Consider the following 17,296-nt stretch of genomic DNA (forward strand, 5'->3'; position numbering starts at 1 on the left):
TGGAAAGAAATGAGCTGTGGAGCACCTGAACCAGCACTGCTGCACACAGGAATGCAGGGCCTGTCTCACCTGGCCTCTGAGTTGGGAATCCAGCCCTTTCCCTTGAGCTTCGCTCTTCTGTGAGAGATGTGCAGCCTCACTCTGCTCACCTAAGATGACAATTTCTCTCAACAATTACATTTGTTGGGATAGGTTTGAATTAAGGGCATTGGAATTAAATTACATAATTGTTCTCAAGTAGCTCCTGAGAGGAAGCAAAAAAATGCAGAGTTTAGGAGCTGGAAGTGCTGCAGCCCAGAGAGTCCCTTAATTTACTGTGTGAATTAGTGAGTGTGCGGGAGTAGCAGGAATGTAAAAGCCTTTGTGTGCAGAAGTCCTGCTTGTTTTTGTTACAAGACAAGTCTGGTTTTGTGTTTGTAATATGTTGGTTTGTTTTTGTTTTTTATAGCAAAGAGAGTGAAAACGATGAGGTTTTTTTCAGGCATTCTCAGGTTAGTATTTTTTCTGTTGTTGTTTTTGTGTTTCAGTTTTGTGGTCTCTAAATGAGCATTTTGTTGAGCAGAAACAAGTAGTTATACATATAGTTTTGTTTTTCACAAGAGAAATGGAGTTAGCATGTACTTTTTCTGTCCCTTACCCCTGCTTTTTATTTACATAGTTTAGGGAGCCTCTCAACCACTGGGGAGTCTGACAGCTTCTGTTTCAGTCCCTTTGATCCCTCCTTGCCAAAAAGGGAAGGATCGCTGAAGTCTGCACTGTGGTTTAAGTGACATGAAGTTCCCTTATTAATTATGGCAAACAGGACATCTGACTTCTTATCTGCCAGGGTAGTAAGATTAGCTTGTCTCTCTTGATTTCTCTAAAATCATTTGACCTTTTATTTATCATTTCCTACTGCAGCCTATTGCTCTTGAACATAGGTATCTGTAGCAAACTGGATCACCTTCTGCTTCTTTGTAAGTTGATGGATGGGATGGATGTCAGGAGGGGAGATGTGATGTTGATGGCAGCAGTTTTTCCCCCAGCTTTTCATTTCTCTTGCACACACACACGCACACACACACACACACATACACACAAATAAACACTTCTTCCACTAGCTTTATGGTGTTTTCAAAGATTGGAGTTGGGTTAGGTTGAACCCCTTTGCAGTCACTGGTTCATTTGGGTTTGCTTAAAAAACCTCTTGACAGCCAAGCATTTAAAATACTGGGGAGAGTTATCTGAGGCACCTCTCCCTCAGTTGTGCATCCATTTCAAATGGGCACAGTAAAGCAGCTGTAGCCATTGTCTGATTCCTCTGGCTGTCAGGAGTTGACTGAAGGCTGGTAATGCTTTTAAATTAGACTCTTCTTGTGTTTCTTTTACTACTAAAAGCCACTATGTATTTATTGTTTTGAAATACTTCATTTCTGGTAGGAATTATTTCCACCTAGCAGGAAAGGTAAAAGGTTGCTAACAGCTGAGCTCTGTTCAACTGTGTGGTAGCTGGTGAAATTTTTTGGACCCTGAAATGTGTAGCACCTGCAAAGGGTGTTCAGAGCTGCCTTTGATCACTTCTCTGGCTGGGCTAACATGGATCTCCTACTTTGCTCCCAGAGGGTCAGTAATCCCTTGCACTTGCTCGTGAGCTGTTGTATTTTCCAGAGCTGGGATTTTGCAACAGCTTGTTCCTCACATACCCACTTGCATGTGGAAAAGCTGCTGTTGCTGCCATGCCATGCAATACTCCTAAAAAGCTTTTCAGTTAGCCTGGTGGAGATACATTGAAATATGAAATCATAACCTTAAAATAAACTACACCTTAGGAAAAGTTTTAAAGTGTAAAATTTTAACTGCAAGAGAGGATCTTAACCAGAGATTGTGTATTATATAGGAATTACAAGGTCAAGAAAATGTTACATTCCAGCAGAGTTGTTTTACATTCCTTGCCACTTATAAGCCTTTTGCTTAGGGCAGCTTAAAGACATACGTTTCATAACAAACAACTCATTCAGGTTGAGGAAGGGACAAGGTTCTTCTTATTCTTTTCTCTTTCCACCCTGCCTCCAGTGTAAAGCTAATAGGAAAAGGATTTGGAATTTGCTATAGCTACCAGTTTTGCTGATTTGGTTCTCCATGAGACTGTAAAAATACCTTGAAACACAAGCCTCAAATGAATTTTCAGTGGTTTTGTAACTTTCATAATCTGCTCTTGGAAGTAGCTAAGTTCCAGGAGGAAAGCCACAGGTTTCTAGTACCCAGGTTTTGATAAGGGAGTAGTATTCAAGATTCATACCAACATGGCAACAAGTGTAGAAGGGTGTTGGCATGACTCAGGTTAGGAGGAAGGCAGCAGAATGGCTGTGTTCTTGCATCAGGTTGTATCCCTAAAATGTGCTTAAGGATGCTTCCTGCTTGTGGCTGGAATGGAAAATCACATGTGTGGGAAGCAAGCCTTTTATGTAGAGTTGATTGGAATCTACATGTAATTGAAGAGAATACAACCTCCTGATCAGAATTTAAAAGTCTTTCTGTTGCCATTTATTTCTTGCTGTTTGAGCTGCTCTTTGTGCTCAATCTCCATTGGAGCAGGGAGAATGAGTGCAGCTGACTTATCCCCAGGCTGCTGAGATCTGTAGTTACTGGTGCCTGCAAAGCATGGCTGCAGAAGCAGCTTCTAAAAAGCCGAATTCTAGTACCTGCTTTGAATATTTTTTGTGGTCATTTATGTAATATCTGCAGTGTACTGTGGCTGCCAGCTGTTACCAACATCATCAACTTGCTGCCCCTTTGCTTTGTAAGAAATTGTGGTGCATCCATACCTAAAGCAAAGTAGTTCTCCCTTACTCGATTCTTTGGCAGCTGGTGGTGTCAGGAAATCAAAAAAGAAAATAAGTGACGGGAATACTGAATTATCTACCACTCTATTGGTTTGGAGCATTAATGCAAAGGAAGTTAAACATCTGCTTTCTTGAGTCTCCTGGGTTTGTACCACCATTGTTCTTCAGAACACCTAATGATTTATTCATTGTATTAAAGGCTACATCAGTGAGCAAGGACAGGAGAGTAACTGGCTGCAGGAAGGGCACAGGCCTGGTTTTGCACACCTTTTAAATATTTCCAATTACTGAAATTACTTCAGGAGGAAGAAAGCATCAGTATGATCTTTCTAATATATGTGTAATGGAAATGTTTGCCTATCTGGGAAGTGCCCTTATATCTGATACAGATATCTTTTAAGAGCCTTAATAAGTCAGGACATTGTACATCCTTCATAGAAAGACATTTATCTCTAATTAGTATCAGTAGTGGTGATGACATGGGATTCTCAGGTTTCTCCCTTTGAAATTGTTAAAATCTAGGTATGTTCCTCTCCTTCACACTTCTTTGTTATTAAAAATAGTGCCTGTTTTGAAACTCAGTGCTTTATTTCATTCCTTGCCTTAGAATATAACCTTTAAATACTGTGCTGGCAATTTACAAGCAGTTTATCAACTGGTACATTTGGCCACTGACCAGTCTTTGTTTGTGAGTACAGACTATTTAAATCCTGGCAGGAAATTTTTCAATGGACCTTAGAGAAATATTTAAGTCCTCCCAACCTGGAAGCAGCTTAAAAGATACTGAATGGTGAATTAGCATTTTTCCACGCACACCTCTCACAATAAACACATTTGTAATCAGATTTAGCATCAAGCTGCATGAGTTATTAGTGCTTGGCAAAGTATCGTCTAGTGTTTCATTTTGTTATAATGTTTCAAAAAAGCCATTTATTGAAATGAACAGGAAATACACACCTTACACAAATACAATGCAGAACACTCTTTACAAATACTAGGGTGTTCATCAGATTTTTAGAACAGTAGAACAGCCCTGGTTGAAAGAGACCTCAAAAGATCACCTGATCCAACCTTTTGTGGGAAAGGAAGCCTAGATGAGATTATTTAGCACCCTGTTCAATTGCAGGGATTGATGGAACTGAATCCAGATAAAAACGTTTATTCATATGATTTGTTTACTGGGCAACTTCTTTCCCTCTTCATGAAAGTTACTGGTTTTTCTCTGCTCAAAAGGGAGAAGATGCACCAAACACATTATTAGCTTTCTGCAGATGAAAACAAGTAAACGTGCCTTAGTGGCATGTGCTAAGGATATTGAAACATTTGGCTGTGCTTCTGGATTCATAAGGAAAATAGGTTCAGAAATGCTGGTTATTTTTTTTTTTTGGCCTGTTTTCTTCCCAGATCAAAATCTACAGATTGTTTACTAGATTTACTATAGTCACTAGACTATATTTGAGAGAATTATGCCTAAGCTGTTCTTAACAAATCCAAATAGTTTATGTAGTAACATAATCCTGTCTATTCATCTAGCTCCGTGTTTGTTGGTGGGTTTATACATATCACACTACATGTTTATGTACATGCACTACACTTCCTTTTCCCTACTGCCCTCTGTGAGGCATTACAGCTAATTTATTTTGGAGTGCCAGGAGCGCTGTCATCGGGCGCTGTCACAAGCACGCGCACTGTGTCCCTGGATTGTGGGAATGGCAGGGATTTCTGCATAAACACACACGACGTGTGCTATGTGCAGGGGGAACAGTGCTCAGACAAACAGCAACTGCTTCTAGGTACTACTAGCTGATGAATCATGTACTTGACAGAATTCTGCATTTTTTGGTTTTTTTATCCCTGTTACTGGATGCTTCTGTGAATTTTTTGTCGTTTTCCCAGAGTCCACACTGCTTCCAGCTGAGATGCCAAACCCTGCTGCTGTTTGGATTTGCGCAACACCGCTTTAATACCCAGAGCTCCTCCATAAATAGTTCTGCTCTCCCCACGCCCAGCTAGAAAACAACCACAGGAAATCGGGGAATGTGCAGCCAGCAGAGCTTAGCTGGCACTAATTGATCTGAGCCAGCACAGCCTGCATGAGAGCATTCATGTACGTAGCCCGCGCTGCTGGCTGGCTGCGGCTGCTGCCTCGGGAGCTCCAGTGCCTGCTTTTTAGAAGGCACCATATTGCCACAGCCTCACAGCAGCAGCAGCAGCGATTTTGTTGCTGCTCGAAGGAGCTGCGCTCCTGTAGGAAGTGTACGCAGCCACCCCCTCCCTTTCTCCCTGCCTCCCTGCCTCCCTCCCTCCCACTTCATCCCACTCCACTGCTGGAGGCTTTCTCAGCTGCATGCAGTTGTCAGGGCAGACAGTCTCAGGAACTTGCAGTAGCTTTCTAAAGAAGGAAAAATTCAAGGAAGGCAGATGGACGGATGTTTTTACTGGTGTGAGTGAGCAATTAGTACACAGGGGTCGCCAAGAAAGGGATTTGGATTTGGAGCTGGAAGCAGCAGGGTCTGTTTGGATCTTTTTAGCTAAAGGCATGAGCTTACCGCTGCTGTAACTTGCAGGGGTTTTTTCCCCCCACTGCATCCTGAGACCCTTTTTTTTTTTCCTTTCTCTCTCATTTCCTTGGGTGTATGGGAACATAGCTGACTTCAAGTATGAAGATTCAAGAACATCCAAGCGTGCCTGAAAACAAGTTGCAAAGAAATCAAGATGCTGATGATCAGGAAAACAGCTTTGTATCTGAAGTGCCTCGGCTGGATTTGACATCACTGTGCGATGACAACAACTGGGAAGGTAGGATTGTGTGATGGCTGGGATTGTGTGAGTGAAATGGGAGAGAGGGAAACCTCAGTAGGCTGGGTGTATCTTTATGTGACCATGTTCCCTTGCTAAAAACTATAGAAAAACAACTTTGTCCTGAACATAGAAGTGAAAGTTTGAAGAAACTGGAAGCAAATACTGAATGGTACTAACTTTGATTGTCACTTAGAGGTGGAAAATGAAATGTTTTATTCTTGAAGTTACATTCATGTTCTGTTTAGTACTGTTAAGTCTCTGAGGATTTCAAGATATCTTATTTCTTAGTGGCTGGTCAGTGATAATTAAACTAGACTGCCCTACACTTCAAAGCAACTGGGTATTTCAGAGTCTAAAAAGAACTTTTCTTCGATCTCTGTTTGGAAATAACGATTCACACCTGAAAAGCACAGCTGGTAAAAAATGCTGTCTGTCTGTTACTTTGTCTTACAAACAACTTTTTTTTTTGTGTATGCTGTGAAGGAATTCTGATGACCAGCTTAAATGGCAGTGTTAAATTGATTGTATGCCATATAAATTGCTGTAATACTATTTCTTAGCTCTCCTCTGCAGAGTACATGCTTGGTTGGCTATACACTTACTTATTTAAGAGTGGGAATCTGGGCAAACTCTGTGGGTGCCATGGCCTTAATTTCATTTGAAATTGAGATGAAATTAAGGTGTCCAGTAGTTTTGGGATCAGACTCTTTTCTAGTTACACAGTATGCATCTGTGTACAAGCCAGAGTTGTTCTATTAGTTTATGCTTTAGGAGTGAAAGGTTTTGACAGTGAAGAAGCAGGAAAACACAGTGTGGTGTTTTAATAAAGCAAGGGAGGGAAAATGTGCAACTAATTCATTGCTCTAAAATAACAATCTCTGAGGAACACTGAAAAGGGAAGTTCTCTGCTCCTGCCTCCCCAGTGTACATGACCTAGTATGTTTTGCCTTTCCCTCGAGGAGGTGAGTAGTTATGACACTTAAGGTGCAAGTAAAGAAAACCCACAGCCATGGCTGCCTTTGATTGAGCCAGGCAAGCAGACACCATGCACAGGAGGGAATTTTTCCATTTGCTTGCTAGGTGGGGATTCCCTGTGTGGAATCATCACATGCAGCAGGCTGATCAAAGTGTCACAGAAGGGCTCCCAGGCAGCCCTGGCTGCTGGATGTTTACTGAGGGGCCAATTAGCAGAGCCCTGCAGGGTCTCAAGCCAGGGGGAGCACGTCTGTGTTCTCAGAGGTGATGTGTGGCTTCAGCCCTCCTGTGAACCTTGGGGAATAATGACTTTTTTTTCCTTCCTGCATAACTAATAGGAGTCATATGAACACATGAAGGGGAGTACACAGCTCCTCTCTGCCTGCCAAGGCTTTCCCATTGTATGAAATAAGTTGCTTCTTTGGTGCAACTCCTTCTTAGTAGGCATGCTCTTAAGTTTGGATTCTAGCTCTCTTTTGCCCTGCAAATATGACGCAGGATTACGGGCACATGTGACTGTGCTTCTCTCTGATTGCTCCTTCCTCCTTCTGTTCACGTGTATTTTGCAGGAGGAGGAGGTGGGCAGTTGCAAAAGAATCAGCTGTCTGGGGTGAGAGAGACATCATCCCCTGAAATGCGTGCCTTCCAGAATCACCATTTTGTTGGTGTGGTGAACAGCAGCAAAATGGTGCCTTCTGTGTCTCAGCAGGGACACACTGAGTCTTCCCTAGCTGTGGATATGGAATCAAGCTTGCAGCAGCCAGGAAGAGTAATATCTTAACATCAACTCTCAGACTGCTTCTGTAGCTAACAGCAGAGTCTGTTGTTGAGACTGGCTTTGCTGGGCAGGGTTGTACCACCCATCCACACCTCTAGCAGCAAGGACATCCATCCTCCATTTCCTTACCTGCCAACCCAAGTCACTCAAACCTTCACACATCTCTGCAGGATCCATGCCACAGGTCTGGTTGCATCCTCAGTGAGAAACAGAAAGGACTGTGCCTTCAAATGTCCTCTAACACTGAGCTGTTTATTGCTTTGCTCTAGCAAATGTGGCAGGTCCATCTCTAGGGAAATTACCCATTCTTTCAGGACATAGTTGAGCTGATATTAGGGGTGATGGACATCCAGACCATCCAGTGACCAGGGCAACTGCTGGGACTTGCACAAGGGATGTGTGAGAACAATTACAGGTTGAGGACTTGCCTTCAGCTGTCACTGCCTCCAGTCAAATGTTAGGAAAGACCCTTCCACAATGGGCACAAAATTACACAAGACAACCTTGTCCATTGACTAGATTTTATTTGTCACTCAGGCAAGCTCTCCATCATTTAAAGAGCAGAGCTGTCTTAAAAGCCCTCATTCAGGGGCACAGAACTATGAGAACTGCTGCCAGGTGAGCTGGCAGGCCCTGTGCCCTTCATGTTACACTAGAAGTAATTTCTACTAAATTTTTTTTCCCATAACTTTAATCTCATAGTCAAGTCTGTACACAAGAGAGATTGGCTGTACTTCTCCAGGCTGTGTTCCCTTTACCTAAAGCTGAACACAGAGAGGACAGAGACATTTTCTCCCTGCTCCCTGCAATGCAGCCTCACACTTTGCCATGTGCCCACCTTCTGCATCCCACTCACCTGCTAAGTATAGAGGCTTGTGTTGGAATCATCAGGCTGTTGATGCAGCGCTCGGGGCATGAGCAGTGCCCCAGCCAAATTCAAGCTCTGAACTCCTTGCCTCAGTGCATTTCCCATGGTCCAGGACTGTTTTCCTGGTGTGCACTTGGCAGGTGTGGATCAGGGAGTTTTATTGCCCTGGATGTGGACCGTGCTGTCCCTCCCTGTGGGCTGGAATGTCCCACCTGACTGCTGGGTTTGCCTGCTGAGCTGAGATGGCTTTGGGAGCAGGCACGTCCAGGGCTGCTTCCACAGCTAAAGGTTTCTAATTGTTGTGGATTACGTTTGAATCGGGTGCAGTGACTGAGTGGAACAGAGTGTTCTCTCACAGGCCAGCGCTGTTGTGCAGATTTCTCACCAAATGTTTCTAATTCAAGCCCAGAACTTGCTATCCTGTCCTCAAGGAAAATCTGGAAGTATGTTGCTCTCCATAGCAGCGGCTGGCCCTGTCAGCAGGCAGCTCAGGAAATCAATATGATGTGTGATTGCTGCTGATGTCACCCGATTACTGACACTTTAAAAAAGTTCTGTAGCTGAGATTTCGAGCAGAATTTGCAGTAACAAGATCTTATGAAACAATCAGCTGGCATTTTTCTTCAAGTTTAAAAATAAAAACAAAAGCAGAAGTTAAAAACACAATTTGAGTTCAAGTATTGCAGCACTTGACGCCCTGAGGGTGAAGCTGATTTACAAATAGTTTTGACACTGACTTAATTGATACTTTCCCATGGAAAAAACCCAGAGTAATGCAGAAAAAATCCATATAGTATAGCAGAAGGGAAGCTGAACTTAGCTTTCTCTTTTTCAACACTGTGGGCTTAGATTGATCAGTTTATTTGTGTGTAACACTCTTTAGCATGAGAAATCAAAAGGGGCTGAGGCACATTCTATTTTTATTGCTAAGTATAAAAACATTACATTGTTTACTGAATAGCATCAAAATATTAAAATTGGTTTTTTGATTGTTATGCTGTTCTATAAACAAAATACAAAGTTTGCTTGCTAGCTGAGAGATGTGTCATCTCACTGAGTGAAGAGCTGTGGCAGGGCTGTATTTGGGCTATTCTTTTGATCTATGTAGGAAGAATGCCTGCTGATGTATTCAAACAAGGATATTTTCATAGTTATTTATAAGATGAAAATAGGTTGTTACTGAGCTAGTGAATGCTTTGGATGGAGATTTAAATTACTTTATTCATTTCATTATGAGAGGTCTTTCTGGATTCTTTCAAGTGGCATTTGATACTAGCACCTCAGGTGTTATAATGTGTTTAGACTTTTCAATCCCTCTGGACTTACTTCAATTTACAGTAGCTAAGGTTTGGCCTCGTTTGTTTGACACATGGTGTGTGTAAAAGCAGTGTTAGCAGCATGTATGAGCTGTGTGGCTGCAGAGAGGGAACAGGAGGTGCCTGTGGTGTTTTGCTGGCTGCACCTCAAGTGGTATTTGTGTGCAGACACCCCTCTGTTGGCCCTGCAGCCTCCAGTAACCCTGTGGCCAATACACAATGTAGTGATAAAAAAAGACAAGTTTTGTCAGCAAGATGGCATGGAGCTCACCAACAATACACCAGTTTGATACAATAAATCTTTCTTCTTGTGTGAAGCACTTCATGGTTCAGGTTTATTAAACTCCCCAGCCCTCTATGCAGCAGGTTGGCAGAGGTGTTGTGCTGCCATAGGCAGTGCTCTGTGTGCCTGTGGAGCTCTGCAGAGCCACACCTGGCAGATGGCTGACAGCTTTGTGCAGAGATGAGCTGGCTGTGGGATTTTGAGAGGGAGGGCAGCACTTCTGAAGGACTGCAGCCTCACTGCCAACACAGTTCACTGCTTCTGTGCCAGCTTAGAAAAGGCATGCCTAGAAGAAATGCCTAGAGAGTCTGACCAAGGCATTAAATTTTTTTTCACCTTTTCTCTGCAGTGGTTACAGCCATGATGGCCAAATATTCCCCTCTTTTATTTTTAGTTTTTTTTTTTTTTTCCATGAAAAGCTGGCATTCTGGAAAATGGGGGGGGGGGGGGAATAGTACATGGAAAGAAGGTGGAGATGAGTTGAAAACTGAGATTTTTCCCTGAGCAAGAGAGATAAGAGGAGTAAGTGTACCTGCTCTGTCAAGTCAGTGGCAAAGAAAAGGTGAAATGTTTACAATCTCTATTGAGATTTTGTTCTTCAGTTAGCAGGAAGGGGAAAGGCTGACAGCATTAATTATGATAATGGATGCTTTAAAACTGGACTTCATAGCAGATACTTCAAAACCATTCAGTCCAGGAGTTCAGCAGCCTTCAGAAAAAGCTCAATGCTTTGATAGCTATCTTGGCTAAATGAATTTAAAAAAGATATTATGCATCCTGTTAAAGAGGAATTAATTAATTGTGCACTGTCAGAAAAAAGCAGTAGTTTACCCTTAGTGGGTTCCTGTGTGTTTGTGTGATCCAGCAATTCCAGTGGTTCCAGCTGAAAGCCTGGCTCCTGGCCAACAGGAGAGAGAAGGCAACTGGACTGCAGCTCTGGTCCATTTATTGATCTGATGTAGATAAAATTTGTAATTTGTGCATATCTAAATATGTTCCTTGATGGATTACTGTGTTGCTCTCAGGGGTCTGGCCATTTTGTGTCTAGTTGAGGTTTTGTCTTCTAAATGTGTATGGTCAGCAGGGGAAACAAAATTAGCCATGGAGTCAGGCCTTCCAGGAGCAAGGGTTAAAGAAAGCTGGTTTTCTATAGCAGCCATTTCTTCTGTCAAGTCTCAAATTTAATTTTGCTTTTAGGACTTTTTTTTTCTTCTCCTTTTTAACACTTTCTTCTTTGGAATGGGAGTTTTCTGGTTTGGGGGAGTATTTTGAAATCAACAAAGTAGACACACCCCAGTCTCAATTAGGTTACATAAAGGGCTTTGCTGTCTTTTGGGGTTTGATCAGAGGCTCTTTGAGCCATTGCAATTCCCTGACTGTCTCATGCTATCTGGTTTTAAATCCACCTTGGACAAAGTCACATACATCATGCATGATTAATAATGGCTTTGTTAGCTGGTGTGGTAGGAGCTTAATTTAGTTACTGCTAAATATGCCTGATTTTTTTCTAAGTTTATTCCATTTATGTAAATCCCATGGAGGTGTTACTTAACAATTTCCAAGAGGAAATTCAGTTTGCAGGTGAGAGGTATTCAATCAATTAGAAGTGAGAGATGTCTAGAAGAATTTCATGCATCATTTAACTCTCCTTCCTGCTAGTCAAATATATTTTTTTTTCCCTTTGTATTACCCTTTATTTTGCTACAAAAGATCTTGTGAGACCCTTCCTAAAATCGTGAGAGATCCAGGGAAGTGGATGCAAAATATTTCAGGTATTAGAAAATGCTAAGGCTGAACAGAGCTTAGAAAACCTCTTTTTTCAGAAATTACCCAAAGGAAGTTCAGACTACCTAAGCTTTCTAAACCATGGCAAAGCAGCCTACCTACACTTGGGGCTTGCAAATCCCATGGAAGCAGCCCCTGTGAGCCAGGCTTGCATGTGCTTCTCTTACCACAACACCTTTGAGGGGTTCTTATGCAAGAATCTTGTGCCAAAACCTCCTGTCACCCCCTTCAGGGCAGCACATCAGTGTGCATACAGCACCAGCCTCCAAGCAGAGGCATGCCATTTGTATCCTTGTGCTAAGGAAGAAGGCAAAAGGAGGAGAGCATCATTGGAAGATGTGCACAAGCAAAACAGCACTGAGCCCGTCACTGCTGCATTGGCGATGCTCTCACACTGCCTGAATTGTACAGAGGGGCAATGTTAAACAGCACACAGGTTCTGCAGGGGAATCCTCATGCAATCCACTCTGAGCTGTGAAAACATTAACCTTCTTCAGCAAAAGGAAATACTCCTTTTTATTCATAAACTGATAAGTTCAAAAGCCCCCTCTCTATGTGAATGAAGAATAGACACACGAGGCACAGGAAACAATTAGTCCGTAGCTCTGGGACTGGTCTGGGAGCTTTCTATAAGGTTTTTGTTTTGTTACTTGACTCTGGAACTATTTGTTAGATTTAGAAGTTCAAAGCCTGGCTCTTAGCACCACAGGATTAGACAGTTTAAGTAGGAGCATGCAAATCAGCTTAGTAAACTATCTGAACACAAAATGTTAGACTCCTTATGGCATCTGGAGGGAGTGATCACAAGATTGAGGCGATTGCTTTCCGTGGGCTCTATTATGCTAATCAGCAGTGCTAAATTGGGTTCCCCTTGCTCTCCTACTCTACCACCTCCTGTACAACATTGCTTTTGCTTCTGACTGGTTATGTTGTCCAGGGGGCTGAAGATTTCCTCTCTTTTCTACCATACTGCAAGCAGGATTGTGTGTGAAAGAGAAAAGGGGAAACTCAGACCATGTTACTATAATTGTTAATATGTGGGCTGGGCACCCTGTGGAACAGGTGGTAATGTGGGACACCTTTTCCTTGCAGATTAGAAGAACCTGTGCTTACTCCTAGGCTTTGAATTTCCAGTAACAGGCAACAGGGGGGCCTATAGGAGAGCCATTAATACACTATTCATTTACAGCATTTGTACATCCTGAAAGTGAAAAAAAATTCTTCTGGAATCCAATTGCCTCTGCTATATATATGCCATGTGCCAGTAATGCTCTTTGTCCAGCATAACTTTTTCCTCAAAGGTGCTAGCTGGTGATTGTCTTGCTTGGTGCCAGTCCATGGTAATTCCTGGTCAGCCTTTGGGTAGTTTTCTGTTGCACCAAAGAGATGACTTATATTTGTGTAGGTTCCCTGCAGTGGCCAGGCTTTGTAATGGTTTGCACACAGGGCAGATGGGAGCAGTGACCAGAGAATGCCTGGTGACAAGAGTCACAGTCCAGGACGAGCAGGTCCGAGGTTCATTAGAAAGTTACCTGGATTCTGTCTTGCGTACAAAACAAACCTGATAAAACCAGCCTTTGTCTTACTGTTCCCAGAGCCCATCCCTGCTCTCTCCTCATGGCAGCGAGACGGCTTAGACTCAGATGAGGCTCGCCTTTCCCCGCAGGCCGGGCGCTTGATTCGCCAGCTTCTGGACGAGGACAGCGATCCCATGCTGTCCCCTCGCTTCTATGCCTATGGACAGAGCCAGCAGTACCTGGATGATACAGAAGTGCCTCCTTCTCCTCCCAATTCTCATTCCTTCATGAGGTGGGTTGTGATTTGCCAGTGCTGACTTTCTCATGCAGCTGCTAAGGGTTTGCATGGTTGCATCAAGCAGCATCTCTTTGGATCGGCTGTGCTGCATTGGGTTTCTGTCCCTGCTCACAGGGAAATGATATTTTATAAAAAGTTCTTTGTAGTTGGTTTCTGGGTTTGTGCATTAATATCTAGGGCTGTTGGAGCATCTCTTGCTATCTGTCATTGCAGAGTAGCAACATAGCATTCTCACTTTTGTGGGCCTTGCCTTTGTTCACACAAAGTTGAAATGGCCTTCTCTGCATCAAGATGTACTGTGGCTGTTTGGATAAGCTCTTCCTGCAATCTCTGCTCTTGGCAGGAGACGGAGTTCATCCTTAGGATCCTATGAAGATGATAGAGAAGACCTTACCCCTGCACAACTCACCCGGAGGATTCAGGGGCTGAAGAAAAAGATCAGGAAATTTGAGGACAAATTCGAAGAGGAGAGGAAATACAGAGTGAGTCTCTAGGAGTTCAACATTTATGTGGAGATGGATGCATTAGCAGCAAAGGGAAGGGACACCAGGGAAGTGGGTCAAGCATACAGAGGGACACCAGGGAAATGTGCCAAACATACTGAGGGCTTGAAAGCTTTTATAATGACGAAAGGAAAAAAAGAGGCAGAAGACCTGCTGCCCCCTCAGAAATCTGTATGCTCACCAAGCAAATTACCTTTCCAGGTATTATGTAATATTCGCGCAGCACAAGAAAGGAAAGCTAATGAATTCATAAGATTTTGACCACTGCTTAAGACAGTGTGGAGGAATAGCTGTGTTCAATTTCTCTTTGTTTGTTTATTTATTTAACTTCGGCATATGAGAAGCACAGTGGCTGATGTCATTTGCATGATGGTAATCCCAGGACACCTGTGCATTGCAGCTGCCTTCACTCCTGAGCAAGGAACCACAGTCAAGTGCTGCTAAGCAGCAACAGTGTACTGGACTCTTAATTGTTCTGACATGCCCTTCTGATGCACAGAAAGCTTTGTAAGAAACTGCAAAGCTTTGCATGTGTGCATCTTTGGCTATCTAAATGGCAAAGAATTGTACTGGAAGGATCTGGTCTGCAGTAGAAAAGGCTGAAAAAATGCTGCTGTAGCCTAGAATTTGGGTTATTTCATGTCTTTGGATGTAAGGCAGCCTTTGGTGTGGATACATGAGTCATAACACTTTTCCAACTGTTCATGGTAGGTTTCCTCTATTTTAGAGGTACCCTCTTGTTAGGAAACAATAGACACGAGGATTCCAATGTGCATCCGGCCCTCTGAGTCACTCCTACAGCTTAATCATTGGCATCAAATGTTTTGTGTTTTCTAAAAAGAAAATCCATTTCACGATGCCCGTGAGACAGAGTGTTGTGACAGGCAGGAGCAATTGAAGCAAGGTCTGAAGTTTGCTGCTCAGAGGTGTGCAGCTGACAGTCAGAAGCCAGGGCCTGTGCTGGGTCCATATTCCATTGTACCCCTTTGTGCCACAGACTCGTTACAGTGAATCACTCCTGGTGGTTTAACACAGATTCAGCATGGCTTTTCTTTCCTCCCAGCCTTCCCACAGTGACAAAGCAGCCAACCCTGAGGTGCTCAAATGGACAAATGATTTGGCCAAATTCCGAAAGCAACTTAAAGGTGAGAACTGCCACTGGTGCACCTTTGGGGGGTGGCTTGACTCTGCCTCATTTAGATTTGATGTGAGGCAGTGATCCTGACACAATCACATTTTAAAAATGAAAAATTGCTCATCTTGCCCTGTTCAGAGTCCAAACTGAAGATCTCAGAGGAAGACCTTGGCCCTGTTGTGCGTCAGCGCAGCAACACGCTCCCCAAGAGCTTCGGCTCCCAGCTGGACAAGGAGGATGACAAGAAGCAAGACCTGTCAGACAAATCTGCCAAGCCTGCCGTGGAAGTGACCCTTGAATCCATCCAGAAGAAGCTTCAAGAGAAACGAGCAGAGACCAATCGACCTGAAGACATTAAGGTAAATGTAGACAGATCATATTTAGGCCTTTACATGCAAGTAGGTTACTTGTGGCTGCACAGTCACTGTGAAAGCATTGTGGTCTTCCACATTTTGTTAAAAAGTCTGCAGCCTTTAGTCTGGACTCACTTCCTTTAGTTCCTTTCCCTCTGCCTTTAGTATCTTGATTTTTTTCCCCAGAGCTCAGTTTCTATTGTATGTCGTCTTGTGTTCTTTGTCTGACCCTTGCATATTCCTAGTAGTGTTTCTGAATTATTGCAATTTTTTCCTATCCTGTTTTTTGCTATTTCTGTTGTTTCATCCAAAGGTTTTTGTCAAATTCTGAGTTGTCCAGTGCTTCTGGAGATTGTGTCATCTGCTTGCTTCTTGTTCACTGAATGTTGTTCTCTCAGGGTATGTTACTGCTAACCTTCAGAGTTTCACATTGAGCTCTGTTAGCTGCTGTAATCTCTGAGGGTTATCAGCAGGGAGGTCTTCATGTCTGATGTGAGCTCCTGAGGTTTGGGCAGCCTTGTAAATGAAGTCCTTGAGTCTGCTGACATGTAAATTGTGCACTGCTGTGTAAGAGTGAGGCAGACAGCATTATCTTTGTTTGCCAAATCTGCAAAAGAAAAACATACAGCATGTGTTTTGACTATTTTCTGACTGTAGCAAGAACCCACAGCATGGCCATTTACAGAGGGACTGTGATAGTATTTGGTGCTGTGATAGGGAGAAAAGGCTTGGAGTCAGGCAAATTCAGTGGGGGAATTTTGGCCAACTTATTTAGAGAAGTCTTCTCTAACTGTCTTCCCTTTTTTTTTTGGGCTTTGTCCCCTCTTGTCTGCTACAGCTTTTCACTCCATAGCAGAATTGGCAGAAAGAGACATTCTGACTGCACTTCAGTTCTTGGTAAAGTGTGCTTGTGATAGTCAAAGCAAAGGTGACAAGCTTTACAAGAGGTTCTGGAGTTTGTCTCAGATTTGGAGAAAAAGAAAGCAAATGTGTTCTGTTGTAGAATTAACATTTCAGATCTTAACTGGAAAAGATCCACCAGCATTAAAAGTTGCATGGTGTTGTTTTTTCAAAGCACACTTATGATCTGTAAATCCACTTTAGGTACATAAAATACCTTCGTATGCAAAGTTTGTGTGTTTAATCTGGCTGCATTGAGCATAGAGTTCTACTCACATTAACAGTCTCTTTAGCAATGTAGCTGGGAAAAGACAACTGGAAGGTAGAGATGGATCTTTAAACCATAATGATGGTATGACAAGACTTTGGTTATGGCACAGATCGGTATTCCAAAAGTCCAGGAATCTGACTTTTTTTTCTTTTCTTCCTCCCTTTCTCTCTCTCTGTGCTACTTTTCATAGGACATGACACGAGATCAGATAGCAGCTGAAAAAGTGGCTCTTCAGAGGGCTTTGCTGAATTATGAAGGCATTCATGGCAGACCGGTATGTACTGCAGATTTTTTTTTTTTTTTGTCTCAAAGTACATCTTTCTATGTCTTTGTCTGTGGTAAATGATGCCCCTAAAGCCCTTTTGATGTCAGGTCACTAGAACTTCTTGCTCTCCAAGCCACACGTGCACCCTCTAATCCACCTCCCTGATCCTTTACTTCCGCCGCTGCTGAGGAGTCTGTTCCAGGCAGGGTGATGTCCTCACACAGCACTGAGCTGGACAGACACCTGCAGGGCAGAACCTACAGGCTGAGTGGTCATTATTTTGGGATTGTGCTCATCAGGTTCCACAGACATCCAGTTTGACAGTCTGCATGAGAATATTTGTGCGTGGTCCCCCATCCAGCCAGGAAGTTTGCAGTTTTCTGATATCAATGGTATAAGGCCAACTTATTTGTGAATACAGAGAA

General features: G+C 43.0%; 1 protein-coding gene across 2 annotated transcripts in view; it reads left to right on the forward strand.

Moving 5' to 3' along the window:
* FAM13A (family with sequence similarity 13 member A) overlaps positions 1 to 17,296 on the forward strand; it is a 117,400-nt gene that overhangs the window by 87,842 nt on the left and 12,262 nt on the right. For both annotated transcript variants that reach the window (XM_054295572.1, XM_054295573.1), the window contains 7 exons: positions 449 to 491; positions 5,471 to 5,621; positions 13,225 to 13,438; positions 13,788 to 13,926; positions 15,011 to 15,092; positions 15,221 to 15,441; positions 16,797 to 16,880. In XM_054295572.1, coding sequence (XP_054151547.1) covers positions 449 to 491; positions 5,471 to 5,621; positions 13,225 to 13,438; positions 13,788 to 13,926; positions 15,011 to 15,092; positions 15,221 to 15,441; positions 16,797 to 16,880 — 934 coding nt within the window. The remainder of the gene's footprint in view (positions 1 to 448; positions 492 to 5,470; positions 5,622 to 13,224; positions 13,439 to 13,787; positions 13,927 to 15,010; positions 15,093 to 15,220; positions 15,442 to 16,796; positions 16,881 to 17,296) is intronic.

Source organism: Melozone crissalis, unplaced genomic scaffold (assembly GCF_028551555.1).
Source record: "Melozone crissalis strain CALT ecotype California unplaced genomic scaffold, PUWL_Pcris_2 ptg000006l_1, whole genome shotgun sequence".
NCBI lineage: Eukaryota > Metazoa > Chordata > Aves > Passeriformes > Passerellidae > Melozone > Melozone crissalis.